We start from the raw sequence: 15,658 nt of genomic DNA, 5'->3' as shown, positions 1-15,658 counted from the left end.
TCACTCTTACCATAACATGCTAATAAGAGACTTGGCTACAATTCTTCATTCCCTTTAGATTTGGGTAAGCTCTTAGAACACTGTAGTCTTTTCTTAAGAGTTGTCCCAGTTCTACATAATCAGTAACATCATTCAAAAACAACACACTACTCAAAATCCTTTTGAATAGCGGAGGGGGGGGACCCCTTTTATTTCACATTTCCATTAAAGGATATGGAAGAATGCAATGAAAACTCAACATCCTAATTAAAAACCAGACTTTCCAAAAGTATACAAAAGCACAAAATAAAGAACTGAGTGGGTTGCATACTATGCTTTGTGTACAAAAGTGAAGTTCTGTCTCCCTTGCTAATTAAACTTCTGTAAAATCTTAATATATCCTCAAAATGTAACTTCTGCCACAACTCCATCACTAACATCAGACTACTAAATAACTACAATTGGGTCTAAAGTGGGAGGGGGAGGACAGCAACAACACACAAAAAAATAGACTTTTCACCTCTCTGTCTTCAACAGAAAGCAGAACTCTGCAAATATTATGATGTCACTATGGAGATAAACCTTGAATTTGGAAGAGCTAATCCATATATCGTGTCTCCTTTTAATTTTCTAAAACAATTGCTATGTTGTTTTAATTTTTAACACCTCTTCAGACAGGCAGAAACAAACTGGAATATGCTAAAACTGCTTTGTATGAAGATCGGACAGGCATGGGACTGCAATTACAGATCACAATAGCCTCTTCATCTTTTTGAAATGCTGAAAGACATAGTGGACATAGGGGAATGGATTAACCACAAGATGACCTGCATTTCTACACAAAAGCCCAAGTGGGAAAAATGGCACACTCTGTCATCGTTTCTTCACTTCTTGGACAAAAGAAAAAATATTCATGAAAAATAAGCAGTTCTTTCCCACTCATCTCAGAACAAGTGTTACCCATTTCTTTATCATTTGTGAGTTATAATGTAATAATATGATTAGTATTAGTTAATTGTGTACTCTGTGTCAAGAGCAGATAACTCCACAACAGTATTTTCCAAACTGGACAACCTTGTACAGAAAGCCAACACAGAAAGTTCATCATATGCAGAAATTGTTCTGGAAAATTGTAATATCCTGTTTATCAGGGTAATTTTCTTTGAGAGGAACTAATGACTTTATTGCATCTTTTCAATAATTAAATCAGAAGCATACAATAGGTGCTATGACATTTAAGATCACAAAAAACTCTGATCAGATACATATTTATGCTGAAAATATAATTCACTGAGGAGTCTGCTGAAGAGTACTGATTTGTTATAAAATTTAGTTAAAAGATCAGTGATAATTAAAGTATATCTTGTAATAATACGGTAATAATACGGTCTGAGGAAAAGGCCAGAAACCACTTGGTATAACTGAATCAGGTAACTTCAAAGTAAATGTCTGAGGACTGCATCTGTAGACTAAACCAGAAGTCAGGTAGATACATTGCTTTACTAAAGACTACTGAAGTGGGCATTGCTTGAACTGGCAAATACATCCTGTTGACAGTTCTGGCAAGTGAGTTTGACCAAGTCACCCAAACTCTGTCACTTGGTAAATACTATGATATAATTGCTCTGTCCTAGGAGAGTTTTTTAAAGTGAATTTTAATGTGAATTAAATACCAAGAATGAAACACCACCAAGAATGAAACAAAAATGTTCCATCTTCAGCTTTCCATTACAACAAATAACTTTATTAACAAATTAGAAACCCACGTTCTAATGCTAAGAGAGTATCAGGCCCTAATATCTTGATTTATGTTCAGTGTACCAGTAACTGGACTTACTGAATTCCTGGAGATTACTACGCAATCCTAAACAAAGTTACACCCCTACTAGTCTATTAAAGTCAATGGTCTTGAAACAGTGTAACTCTGTTTAGGATTGCACTGTAATTATCCCAATTTCTTACATACGTTTGGGATACTATGTATATACTGCAAATAAGTGTTTTGCATTCCGTGAAAATCACAGTACAAGAACACAAGCAAGAGTCATCTATGAAGGCAAAAAAGATGTGTTTATATAGTACGTGGGAAAATGTATGACATGGAATTCTCTCCAAAATCTATTTAATTGTGTGATGCTACAATAGAACCTAAAGCTCAACACTGCTTGTGAATGTTAAAAATATATCAGTTAGAATCCTCAAATGAACAACGGAAGGACCAAGCTGCAATATACACATCAAGCCTACAATAAATTGCATTCAACCAGCTTGTAACCACACTGGTAGAAAAATATGCATCTAGTACTTGGAAGGTATCCTGCCTGGTAGACATTCCTCTCTTTTTTTTTTAAAAAAAAATTAACAGCTGAGATTTAATTGATCCTCTAATAAACTATCATGACTCTCCTACAACATTTTCAAAAGACTGCCTCTTGCACTCATTAGGGAAGTGTAAATATCAAAAGTATCAATTAAAAGCACATAAAGAAAAAAATTGAATCATGCTTAAAACCTTTTTATTCTTTTATTTTTTTCCTTACAGTGCCTCTCCCGTAGGGGAATAAAAAAAACCTTAAAGTAATGAGCCAAGAAAAATGCAATTCGTGCTGTTATATTCCATTTTATTAAGAACCTTAAAATTAATTAGTTCCTGGATGACATTAGAAAAGACATTCCATGCATTTGTAAACAAAAGGGAAAGAAATGTCATAGAACTAAATGCTGGGCTCTGCACGGTTATTTCAATGTCATATATTTTACTTTCCCCAGAATAAGCTTGTGTATGTAGGCATATCTAGAGATGCATAGCTAAAAATATGCTTCAAGACTGGCATGTGTCAAATTAAACCATCAAAAACCTCTACACTGGCTGACTGGGAGGCATTCTGCCCAAGACATACCAGAAGTTATTCCATATTCTTAGAGTCAGCATCCTGCACTTGTTTTAATGTTCATAAAGATGGGTGCTAACATCTACATATACACTTTTATACTTCAGTCTTTGCTGTAAAAAGTATCACTTTAAAAGTCTGCTTTTTTATTTTTATTTTTTTTAAACCCACATTATCTCATTCCACACGTACATCTAAACATGTTTGCACCACAAAATACTGAATTTTCTTAAAAGGATAGACTATTATAAAACAAATAACGAATTAAACCATTATTCTAGAAGCCAATGTTCCCAGTAAAGTGTGTGTGTGTGAGGGGGGGTGAAATCTCAATAGAAGATTGTATCTTTTTAAAATTAAAATAACCTTAATTTCAAAACAAGAAACACAGTGTATTTCACTCATCCTCACACAAAAAAATAATCTATTTCTCCCTCGTGTTTTTACTTTTGAGACCATGTTTATTTGCAGGTTTCATGGAAAAATCCTAAAAACCAGAGGCAGAAGGCCTCTTCCAGTTTTGGGAGAAAACTGATGAGGAAAGAGCCTTTCCCCCTGCTTGCCTCTTCCATCCTTTACCATAGAACTTTAGTGCCATCTACTGAAAGTGTATTGAATTTTTTTCAAAAAAAAAAAGAGTGGAGAGAGAAAGAAGAGGATGACTATTCGTTATCAAAAATAAAAAATATATATTTTATGTAGTACGTTATTATGGCGTATTAATACTCTTAACAGTAACTTGCTCGAGATAGTAGCAAAGTTTGTAATCCACCAGAAAATATGATTTTTCAGCTACCAAATGAATGACAATTCCAGCATTACCCAGAAAAAAAAAAAACAACCCACAAAATGCACTCAGCGAGAACATTAGCCTTCCTATGACTATCCTGCAAATGAAGTAAATATTATCTGCTTGGAGAATAACATACCATTGGAGAGGCAGGCAGAAAGCGAGAAAGATCTGTGAAGCTAGAACATCAGGAAATAATAAAATAGGATTAAGAGATACCAATTACAGACCTGTGCATTTGAAACGGGAGGGGGGGAAAACAGTGTGTATGCAGGCATGCAGATATAATTACCTTCTTTAAGGAACTGGGAGTGGATGACAAATATAAGAAAACAGCAGAGAGCTGCTCCTGCTAATGCCCATAAAGCTTTCAAGAGCTGCATCTCGGGTTGAAACTCAGCAAATACCCAGAAAGTCACACAATGAATTTCCAGAGCGATGCATCAATGTTTCCCGGGTTGGAGCCAGCCAGTAACCACACTTCCAAAATAGAGGAAAAGCTTGGGATCGGAGAGAGCTTTTTTTTTTTCCCTTCTCTCTCTCTCCTCTCGGGGAGAGGGAGGGGGAAGCAAGGGGACTAACCCAAAGTCTTGAGCAGCAGCATGATCTTCAAAGGCGACCAGCACAGAGGAAGCAGGGTCTGGGCTCCATGAATCAGCTTTCTGTTTCCTCGGGAGTTGAGCAGCATTTGGGGAGAGGGGGGGGGAAGAGGAAGGAGGGGGGAGGGAAGACAATCTGGCAGAATTGCGCAATCGCTGGGGGGGGGGGGAGAGTGTGAGTGTGTGTGTGAGAGAGACAGACAGAGAGAGAGAGAGAGTCTGTCTGCTGCTGCCGCTTCTCCTCCTCCTCCTCCAGTAACTGCTTCAGTTCAGCCAGGAGGAGACCGCGGCAGACAAGACCAGCTTCACAGAGTCGACCGGGGAAAGACGATCCGCGATCGGGCGAACGACGGGTTTCTCTTATCGCCGCTTGCCTGTCCCGGTTAGCGCTATCCGGGCAGAAGGAAGAGAAACGAACGGGGCTGCAAGGATCCCTTTTCTCTTTTTAAGAGACGGGGCTCGCTTTCGCCTTCAACTTCCCCCCCCCCGAGGCGACCGCGGCTCGCTTCCCCTCGCCAGACTCTCTCCCTGCGCGTTTTCTTCTCTCGCCGAGTCAACGCCGCCTTCTTTCCTCCAAGGCCAACCGGCCGCGGCGTGGCATCTCCCGGAGCCGCTTCCCGGTGCCTTGCGGAAGGGGGCGAGAAGAGCCCTTCCTCCTTCTCCTCCCCCCAGCTGGCTGCCTCCTCCGAGCCGGCTGCCCTCCTCGCCTCGCACCCCTGGGTGCCCCCGTCCGCTGCACCCGCCGAGCGTCTTTGCGCAAACGAGCCGCTGGCGGCGCTTTTGCCGCCGTTTGCTGAAGACGAGACGGGGGCGCAAGGCAGCCCGCAGGTTGATGCACGTCCAGAAAGGCCGGGGCTGGCTGGGTGCAGCGCAGTGCCGGGGCTACAGGAGGCCGGAGCTGGCTGGGTGCAGCGCAGTGCCGGGGCTGGCTGGGTGCAGCGCAGTGCCGGGGCTACAGGAGGCCGGAGCTGGCTGGGTGCAGCGCAGTGCCGGGGCTGGCTGGGTGCAGCGCAGTGCCGGCGGGAGAGCAGCTTCTGGAAGGGAGCCCGCCCGGGCGCTCTCCCGCCTTCAGCCCAGCGAGGGTCGCCCGAGGGGCGCTGCGAGGGCGGCAGCTCCGGCTCTCCGCTCCACCTGCGGCGCTGCCCCGCCGCGGCTGCCTTCCCCCCGCCCCAAAGCCGGGGACCCGGAGGCGCCTCCGCTGCAGAGGCGGCACCGCGGAGTCTCCTCTTCCCTCTTCGGGGCGCTCTCTCTCCCGCGCCGGAGAGCGCGCGTCTTGCCGCCCCCGCGGGAGAGCAGAGGCGGGGGCGCCCTCCTCGTTTGAAAGACGGCAAGCGCCGCCGCGCAACTTTCCCCGCTGCTCGGGGGCTCCGGCGTGGGGGGCTCCCTCGGGCGTCAACGAGCATGCCCGAGAGGCGAGCCTGCGCGCTGGGCGCCAGCAAATGCTTTGCTCACACTCCCGGCAAAGCAAAGCGAAGCAAAGCAGCGCCGACCTGCAACTTGGCCGGAGGGGCGACGCAGGCGCGGGGGAAGGAAATGGGACTTTGGGCGGAGGGGGGGGGGGAGAAATACCAGCGCAACAGGAGCAGGAGAAGCGGATCGGCAGGCGAGAAGCGTTAGGCGCGACAGGCGCGCTCCCCTCTCTGCCTCGGGAGCTGAAATGCGGTTTTGCCGCGGGCGGGAGTGAGGAACGTCGAGGACCGACTCGGACGCTTCTGTTCAGCCGCAGCGCAGAGGCGCTCGACGGCCGGCGGTGCCAGCAATGTAGGGGGGGCGCGGGAAGGTGCAATGTGGAAAGGGGGAGCCCTCTGGGACTTGCCGTTAGCAGAGGGCACCGCGGAAGGTTTCTCCAGTAGAACACGGCGCTTGATCCCGAAAGATTCTACAAACCCTAAAGAGGACTAATGCTTAAGAGTTCTGATATGGTATATATTAGCGATGGGAGCAAGAATGCGGCTTGGAAAACAGTGGAGACGGGCACACAGCGGGGGACACTCCTCGCTGTACCGCTTTTCGCCTAGCCTTTCTACAGTTTATCTCTGCATTCCTCTTCCCTCCTAGCTCAGTGCTACCCAAATGTCCTCGTGCTCCCCGCTTTTACCGGTTTCTCATTTCAGAGAGAGAGAACCTGTCTCCCGCAACTGCCTAGTGACATCCCAATAGCACCCCCCATTCCTATTGATACTGCATCTCCTCGTCGTTTCTTATGCTCCGACCCATCTGTATGGAAGTGTCACGGAGATCCATGGAGCTTACTATACTGAAATCTGTGGGCTTTACCCGTCTTTTCTGTTCCATTGCCTGCACCAAGGTTGTAAAAAGTATTCCGCCCCTGTTGTCAAAATACAAAGAATATTGAATGCCAATATATTAAACAAAGTGAGAATGGCTTTACTATTTTTCCTTCAGCCAGAAGCCATCCATCCATCCATTCTACCTACCTGCCTTCCTTGTCACATCCGGCTAATTAAAGACTTGTAGCGGCGATAATAGCCCCATTTTGCCAGAGCTCAGAAAATGAGCAGGGTCTGTACTTGGATGGGAAAACCACAAAGGAATTCTGGAACTGCTGTGCAAAGGAAGGCAATAGCCCTCTGCTTATCTCTTGCCTAGAAAACCCCATGAGTACGGAACTTCATGGGGTTACCCGACACTCGATGGCACGTTTCATTTTTAATCAGAGATTTGCAGTTATTAAGAATATGTCCTGTAACATCCTTGTTAACATGGTGGGCACAATCTAGTACACAGAACAAAAGAGTTTCACGTTGTACCCAGGTTCACATTTCCACTGTGCTACAAAGTTGTGTGACCATGAACTGTCTCTCAAGCTAGCAAAAGCAATATTGCTGTGAGGCCAAAAATGGAAGAAGAGAGAGCATTTATGCTGATACAAAGTCCTTGAAGGAAAGGTGGAATAAGAATGTATGTAATAGTGTTATCAAAGATTTCAGGTTTTCACGGCGGGTAACATCATTAGGGTTTGTAGAATCTTTCGGGCTCAAGTGCCGTGTTCTACTGGAGAAAGTTTTCCTTCCAGACGTTTCGTTCTCAGCTGCGGAGAACATCCTCAGTGGCGTTGCAGCTGGAGCAGGCGCTCTGACCTTCTTGGCTGCTGTGCGTTGATGCATTGATGCACAGCAGCCAAGAAGGTCAGAGCGCCTGCTCCGGCTGCAACGCCACTGAGGATGTTCTCCGCAGCTGAGAACGAAACGTCTGGAAGGAAAACTTTCTCCAGTAGAACACGGCACTTGAGCCCGAAAGATTCTACAAACCCTAATTATTTATTTATTTATTCTATGATTTGTATCCCGCCCTTCCCATAAAAATGGCTCAGGGCGGCTCACAGCAGACGATAAAACAGAATTCAAATTGATATTTACATATATAAACATTTAAAAAGTCAGAACATTTAAAACCTAAAAACCTTAAAACCTTAACATCAAATACAATATAATTAACAGGAGTTTAATAAGCTACATTTATTTCCCAGTCAGATGCAGGCTAGCCGGAAGAGAGTTGTCTTGCAGGCCCTGCGGAACTGAGTAAGGTCCCGCAGGGCCCTCACCTCCTCCGGCAGCTGGTTCCACCATGTAGGGGCCATTATGGAAAAGGCCCTGTCTCTGGTTGTCTTAAGACGGACTTCTTTAGGCCCGGGGATGGTGAGAAGGTTTTGAGTTCCTGACCTCAGTACTCTCTGGGGAACATGTGGGGAGAGACGGTCCTTCAGGTAGGCAGGTCCCAGGCCATATAGGGCTTTAAAGGTAATGACCAGCACCTTGTACCGGACTCGGTATGTTATTGGGAGCCAGTGCAGAGCTCGAAGACCCGGCCGAATGTGCCCCCATATTGGGAGGCCCAATAATTATGTAATAGTGACAAGTCATTCTGGGGATAAAATGGAGGGGGGTATGCACATCACCTGAAGTTCCTTAGAGAAAGAAGAATAAAACTCACATGCCAATGAGCATGTGCAGATCAGTCAATATGGTTGAATGCTCGTGATTCTTATGACACATAGTTCCCTGATCCATTAAAGGAGGGAAGACCTGACTTCAGGCTGATATGAAACATTATAAGCTTGATGTGCAGATGTGCCCATAGGACAGGAGCCCTTAACAAGGAAAAAGGGTAAACATATTATTTCAAGAACTAGGTGTTCTTCCAAGGTAAAGGAGAGCAGGGCAGGAGAGACTGCAATGTACTGCTACTTTTCCCATATCAGATCATTGATCCATTGCAAATTTCTAATTACATCTAAATGCTCTATTTCCCTCCAGAAAGCAGTGATAAGGACTAAAAAAGAGAGACCGTTTTCGCACACAGCTCACCTCGCAGACACAATCCTGTTCCCTCCGCAGCGTCCGGTCGGATTTCCCACCATCTGCGCCGAAGTTACAGGAAGTGCCGCGGCTTTTGCGTAGCGAACATAAACCGCTAAAACCCAGTTTACGTTTGCTACGCAAAAGCCACGGCACTTCCTGTAACTCCGGTGCAGATGGTGGGGAATCCGACAGACGCTGCGGAGGGAACAGGACTGTGACTGCGAGGCGAGCTGTGTGCGAAAACGGTCAGAGAATACATAGTATGAAACAAAAAAATGACATTTTATGCAAAAAAATCCTTTCTAGCTGGAGTGCCATGGGCTGAAAAAGTTACAGCCGTGTATACAGAATTAGTTTTTTTACAGGAAAGGCAGCAGTTATGTGTGTGGTTTTCCAGGAAGTAAGCCCCTATGATGAACCAGGATCACCCAGTCTTCATCAGCCAATGTGCTGTACTGCCCCAGTCACTGCGTAAAAGGAGACTACAAGCCTAAACACATGCTTTGGGGCGGGACGGTGGCTCAGTGGTAGAGCATCTGCTTAGGAAGCAGAAGGTCCCAGGTTCAATCCCTGGCATCTCCAACTAAAAGGTTCCAGGCAAATAGGTGTGAAAAACCTCAGCTTGAGACCCTGGAGAGCCGCTGCCAGTCTGAGAAGACAATACTGACTTTGATGGACCAAAGGTCTGATTCAGTAGAAGGCAGTTTCATATGTTCATATGTTAAAGCATGCTTTATTTACTAATTTATTTATTTGGACAGAGATTCTTTTTGGCAAGGAATCAACCCTTCAGCCTGGTCTACATTAATCTTCCAGGATCTCTCCTTTCCCTGATCGTGAAGATCTGGGAACAAATAGTCAAGCTGATTTTTTTTTAAAAAAAACAACTCCTAAACCTGATCGCGCACGCTACAAAGAGACAGAAGGTTATATTCAAGGGACAAAAGGCTTATTTGAGGGACAAAGCAAAAAGAGGAAATGGATTCAAAAAGGCAAATGAAGATCAGAAGTCAATCAAAATAACTTTGTTTATACATTTAACATCTGACAGATCTGAAGCTTTATACTTACAGCTCCAGGGACAATAATATTTTAAGCAGGCAGCTTCTTTATGGGATTAGATGGAGTGGGGGGGGGGGGCTAGGCAGGATTTATGTCCAACCAGCTCCATGAGGGTAGAAAATAAAATCTCTCTCCTGGTGTGTCATGATTCAAAGGGAGAATATTTTCCACAGTTAAGTGGAGTGAAACTAAATCTACCTCCAGTAGAATTTTGGCAAAACATGTCTACTTCTAGCTCCCAGGTAGGGGACAACTTATCGGTCAGCATAATACAACAACTTTGATTCCCAAGTGAGATTCTGGAAGGGGGAAATATTTTAATGATTGTGCACGTAGAGGAGCAGATTAACACTTTTAAGGCAAGAAATAAATAATGGTTGCAAAAATATGAAGGATCTGTTCATAGTGTGTCAAATATCAGCCTAAAATCTTCTAGAGAACCCTATCTGTGAACATTACTTTAGATTATACTGCTCACATCACCACTTCCAGCTCTTGGCTATTTTTGTTCTGTAGACAGTTTATCAGGGATTACTGTTTTGCTATACAAACTAAACAAAATCTAGGTGCTCAAAACAAAGTACAGTTTTCCTTCTCTGAACTCCCAATACTTTCTTTTGCTCTACTGTGTCAGATCTAAATGAGCTAACATTGACCTACAGTTGATTTTGTAATAGATCAAAAGTCAACAGGTCCAATAACTATGCATAAGCACAATACGAGCTACTTGGAACACTTGAACACACACAGATGGACCGGGGTGGGGGCGGGGGGAGAACTGGGAATAATCATTTTGAATAGCACGATCTAATTAGCACTAGAATTATTTCTCCAGTGATACTAATTCAGTATCTCAAGCATAGTTATCAGCTTCTACTGAGGGAATCAGTAATTATATGATCACAACAAACTCCTTTGCTGCTCCTCCTTTGTCAACAGCAACTTTGGTCATGTGTCTTTTAGCCCTCTTAGACTGTAGTCATATAGCTATATATGATTTTTACTCATGTAGCTTCATAACTATTAGAAGTCATAAGAACATAAGAGAAGTCATGTTGGATCAGCCCAATGGCCCATCCAGTCCAATCCTCTGTGTCACACAGTGGCCAATATATGTGTGTGTACACACACACACACACATATATATACTGCGGCTAATAGCCACTGATGGACCTCTGCTCCATATTTTTATCCAATCCCCTCTTAAAGCTGGATATGCTTGTAGCCGCCACCACCTCCTGTGGCAGTGAATTCCACATGTTAATCACCCTTTGGGTGAATAAGTACTTCCTTTTATCCATTTTAACCTGACTGCTCAGCAATTTCATTGAATCCCCATGAGTTATTGTATTGTGAGAAAGGGAGAAAAGTACTTCTTTCTCTACTTTCTCCATCCCATGCATAATCTTGTAAACCTCTATCAGGTCACCCCACAGTCGACGTTTCTCCAAGCTAAAGAGCCCAAAGCGTTTTAACCTTTCTTCATAGGGAAACTGTTCCAAACCTTTAATCATTCTAGTTGCCTTTTTCTGGACTTTTCCCAATGCTATAATATCCTTTTTGAGGTGCGGTGACCAAAATTGTACACAGTACTCCAAATGAGACCGCACCATCAATTTATACAGGGACATTATGATACTGGCTGATTTGTTTTCAATTCCCTTCCTAATAATTCTCAGCATGGCATTGGCCTTTTTTATTGCAACCACACACTGTCTTGACATTTTCAGTGAGTTATCTAACACAACCCCAAGACCTCTCTCTTGGTCAGTTTCTGCCAGTTCACACCCCATCAATTTGTATATGTAGCTGGGATTCTTGGCCCCAATGTGCATTACTTTGCACTTGGCCACATTGATCCTCATCTGCCACGCTGACATCCACTCACCCAGCCTCAACAGTTCCCTTTGGAGTGCCTCACAATCCTCTCTGGTTTTCACCACCCTGAACAATTTAGTGTCATCTGCAAACTTGGCCACTTCACTGCTTACTCCCAAATCCAAATCATTTATGAACAAGTTAAAGAGCATGGGATCCAGTACTGACCCCTGCGGCACCCCACTGCTTACCGTCCTCCATTTATACTCACTCTCTGCTTCCTATTAATTAGCCAGTTTTTGATCCACAAGAGGACCTGTACTTTCACTAGTCCAAGTGAGATTAATAAAAGGGAACACAGGCTGTGGCAAATCAAATGCAAGACTGTGATCAGGCAGGCAAAAAGAGACTATGAGGAGCATATTGCAAAAACATAAAGACCAACAATAAAAATTTCTTCAAATATATTAGAAGTAGGAAACCAGCCAGGGAGGCAGTGGGGTCCTTGGATGACCATGGGGTAAAAGGATTACTGAAGGAAGATAGGGAAATGGCTGAGAAGCTGAATCAATTTTTTGCCTTCGTCTTCACTGTGGAAGATGAGAAGTGTTTGCCCGCTCCAGAACCACTAATTTTGGAAGGGGTGTTGAAAGACCTGAGTCAGATTGAGGTGACAAAAGAGGAGGTCCTACAACTGAGGAACAAATTAAAAACTAATAAGTCACCGGGTCCGGATGGCATATATCTAAGAGTTCTGAAAGAACTCAAAGTTGAACGTGTGGATCTTCTAACAAAAATCTGTAATCTTTCATTGAAATCTGCCTCCGTTCCTGAGGAATGGAAGGTAGCAAATGTCACCCCCATCTTTAAAAAGGGTTCCAGAGGAGATCTGGAAATTACAGGTCAGTCAGTCTGACTTCAATACCGGGAAAGTTGGTAGAAAGCATTATCAAGGACAGAATGAGTAGGCACATTGATGAACACGGGTTATTGAGGAAGACTCAGCATGGGTTCTGTAAGGGAAGATCTTGCCTCACTAACCTGTTACATTTCTTTGAGGGGGAGAACAAAAATGTGGACAAAGAAGACCCAATAGATGTTGTTTACCTTGACTTCCAGAAAGCTTTTGATAAAGTTCCTCATCAAAAGCTCCTTAGAAAGCTTGAGAGTCATGGAGTAAAAGGACAGGTCCTCTTGTGGATCAAAAACTGGCTAAGTAATAGGAAGCAGAGAGTGAGTATAAATGGGCAGTCTTCGCAGTGGAGGACGGTAAGCAGTGGGGTGCCGCAGGGCTCGGTACTGGGTCCCATGCTCTTTAACTTGTTCATAAATGATTTAGAGTTGGGAGTGAGCAGTGAAGTGGCCAAGTTTGCGGATGACACTAAATTGTTTAGGGTGGTGAGAACCAGAGAGGATTGTGAGGAATTCCAAAGGGATCTGTTGAGGCTGGGTGAGTGGGCGTCAACGTGGCAGATGCGGTTCAATGTGGCCAAGTGCAAAGTAATGCACAATGGGGCCAAGAATCCCAGCTACAAATACAAGTTGATGGGGTGTGAACTGGCAGAGACTGACCAAGAGAGAGATCTTAGGGTCGAGGTAGATAACTCACTGAAAATGTCAAGACATTGTGCGATTGCAATAAAAAAGGCCAACACCATGCTGGGAATTATTAGGAAGGGAACTGAAAACAAATCAGCCAGTATCATAATGCCCCTGTATAAATCAATGGTGCAGTCTCATTTTGAGTACTGTGTGCAGTTCTGGTCGCCGCACCTCAAAAAGGATATTATAGCATTGGAGAAAGTCCAGAAAAGGGCAACTAGAATGATTAAAGGGCTGGAACACTTTCCCTATGAAGAAAGGTTGAAACGCTTGGGACTCATTAGCTTGGAGAAACGTCGACTGCGGGGTGACATGATAAGAGGTTTACAAGATAATGCATGGGATGGAGAAAGTAGAGAAAGAAGTACTTTTTCTCCCTTTCTCACAATACAAGAACTCGTGGGCATTCGATGAAATTGCTGAGCAGACAGGTAAAAACGGATAAAAGGAAGTACTTATTCACCCAAAGGGTGATTAACATGTGGAATTCACTGCCACAGGAGGTGGTGGTGGCCACAAGCATAGCCACCTTCAAGAGGGGTTTAGATAAAAATATGGAGCAGAGGTCCATCAGTGGCTATTAGCCACAGTGTGTGTATATATATATAAATTTGGCCACTGTGTGACACAGAGTGTTGGACTGGATGGGCCATTGGCCTGATCCAACATGGCTTCTCTTATGTTCTTATTTGCATTGTATTTTTCTATTTCAATTCCTGATGTCCCATCAAATGGAACAGAATTTAGTCATAGTGAAGAATTTAGTGAAGAAAAGTCAGTCATTAATCACCCCTCCCAACAAAAAAAAATCTTACTGATATCTGAAGAATCCCTGGAAAAAGCCATGCAAAATTAAATGTGACTGAGCTGTAGCTGCACTCCTTAGTTAGTTGTGACTGATATCACCTGCTAGTACAAAGGACAGGTGAATAGCAAAGGACAAGCAGATGGTGAAGTCAATATTATGCAAGTGAAAAATATTAGTCATTCATGGAATGAAGTTTTTTCCTCTCCTCTCCTCCCAAACCCACATCCATAGAGCAAGACTTTGCAGCACCTGCCATGAGCATAACCATCCAATGATCTAATGTTTGTAACACATAAATGAAAAAAAGCAAGAGAGTAGACACATTTCTGCATCACAGTGAAGGATGTGCTCCCTATACCACAGTCTTCAGCTTCCAAACAAAGAAAAGAGGAGAAGAAATCTCTTGCTGGAAGAGAGACAAAAATGAGTTGTTTAAAAGGATAAATGCAGTTGAAATATTAAAACATCTGATTTCAAGAATAACGAAAATGCTTTCAATAAGCATACTATTAGAAACCATTACTCCATTGAAATTATGATATAAAACTAGAAATCAGCTCTGTTTATCTCATTCAATTTCAGGCTGCAGACAAATGCAGCAACTGCTGTTTTCCCAAATAGAAATGTGTGCATGATTGCAAATCACAACATGTTAACATTTATGAACCATTCATATGGAATGTAATTCAGTAGTTCTGAGTTACCTTTCCCTTTTTAAAATAAGTAAAATCCAGTGTTCGACTGACTAGGAATTATGGTGTGTTACAGCTTCTTTTATCCAACAAGATAAAATGGATTACTAGCCACTAATCTAGGGATCATTTCAATACTCTAGGCTCAAAGGAATTATTTTAAGACTCTTAAGTACACATTCACAACAGAGTAATAGAAAGATTAGGGATATTTGCTGATCCGTCACTGTGACCCTCCAGCACTAGTTTTGTCCTTGGTGTGTAGTATTCTGTATTTGGCTAACTGGTTTATGATAATAAGATCCCCAACTAGTAAACTTATACAAGAAGCCACATTACTGAGTTTTTCTTGTATTTTATAATGTTTTAGCGAATTAATATTGCCATTCTGTATTTGGCTAACTGGTTTATGATAATAAGATCTCCAACTAGTAAACTTATACAAGAAGCCACATTACTGAGTTTTTCTTGTATTTTATAATGTTTTAGCGAATTAATATTGCCATGTCCCCAAGATCTCAAAAGTTAAACTGTATAAGACTGCAAAAAATGTACTGCAAAAATTAAGTTCCCTAAATCAAACTCAGGTAGTTGAACAAGCTTCTCTAATTCACTCTGTGCTGCTAATTCAGCATAGAGTGGTAAATAGTCACTGCCCATCCCTCAAGTCTAATTTTCTGGAAGTATTACTTAAAAATAAGTCCCTCTGATATCCCAAGTTAGTAGTATGTTCAAGGTTAGAGTGTAAGAAAGAACGGTACCAGTCATGACAAATGCACAGGATTATACAGTGTATTTGCATATAAACTTCAGCAAAGACTGAAAATCTGCCTAGATTGAAAAGTAAAGAGGACAGCTCTTGATTGAAGTCTCAAGCCTCATATGGGCTCTTTGTACAAAAAAAGTATCACATCCAAAGTATAAACCAGGAACTTCCACAAGAGTATAATCCCACTTTTGACCTCAATTTTTGAGTCCACTTGTCTTATTTCTGTTGAAGTGCAAGTTAGTTACCCACAAGTTTTTTACAAGAAAAAATATACAGTCTAAACCATTGTGGATTTTGTTGGCTTTTTACTTATACCAGCCTAAGCT

General features: G+C 43.2%; 1 protein-coding gene and 1 non-coding gene across 3 annotated transcripts in view; one reads left to right on the top strand and one right to left on the bottom strand.

Annotated features, from left to right (window-relative positions):
- TAFA5 (TAFA chemokine like family member 5) overlaps positions 1–15,658 on the bottom strand; it is a 648,513-nt gene that overhangs the window by 485,924 nt on the left and 146,931 nt on the right. The window contains exon 1 of one of the 2 annotated variants that reach the window (XM_060244775.1): positions 3,953–4,185. The exons of the other annotated variant lie outside the window; for it this stretch is intronic. Within the exon in view, the coding sequence (XP_060100758.1) occupies positions 3,953–4,043 (91 nt within the window). The 5' untranslated portion in view covers positions 4,044–4,185. Of the gene's footprint in view, positions 1–3,952; positions 4,186–15,658 lie in introns of those variants that run through there. 2 annotated transcript variants of the gene reach the window in all.
- TRNAP-AGG (transfer RNA proline (anticodon AGG)) lies at positions 9,097–9,163 on the top strand. Its single transcript has one exon. It is a non-coding gene; the product is annotated as a tRNA-Pro (tRNA).

The sequence above is a fragment of the Heteronotia binoei genome, chromosome 8, assembly GCF_032191835.1.
Source record: "Heteronotia binoei isolate CCM8104 ecotype False Entrance Well chromosome 8, APGP_CSIRO_Hbin_v1, whole genome shotgun sequence".
Lineage (NCBI taxonomy): Eukaryota > Metazoa > Chordata > Lepidosauria > Squamata > Gekkonidae > Heteronotia > Heteronotia binoei.
Note: the sequence above shows the minus strand (reverse complement) of the source record. Positions and strands in the feature narration are given on the sequence as shown.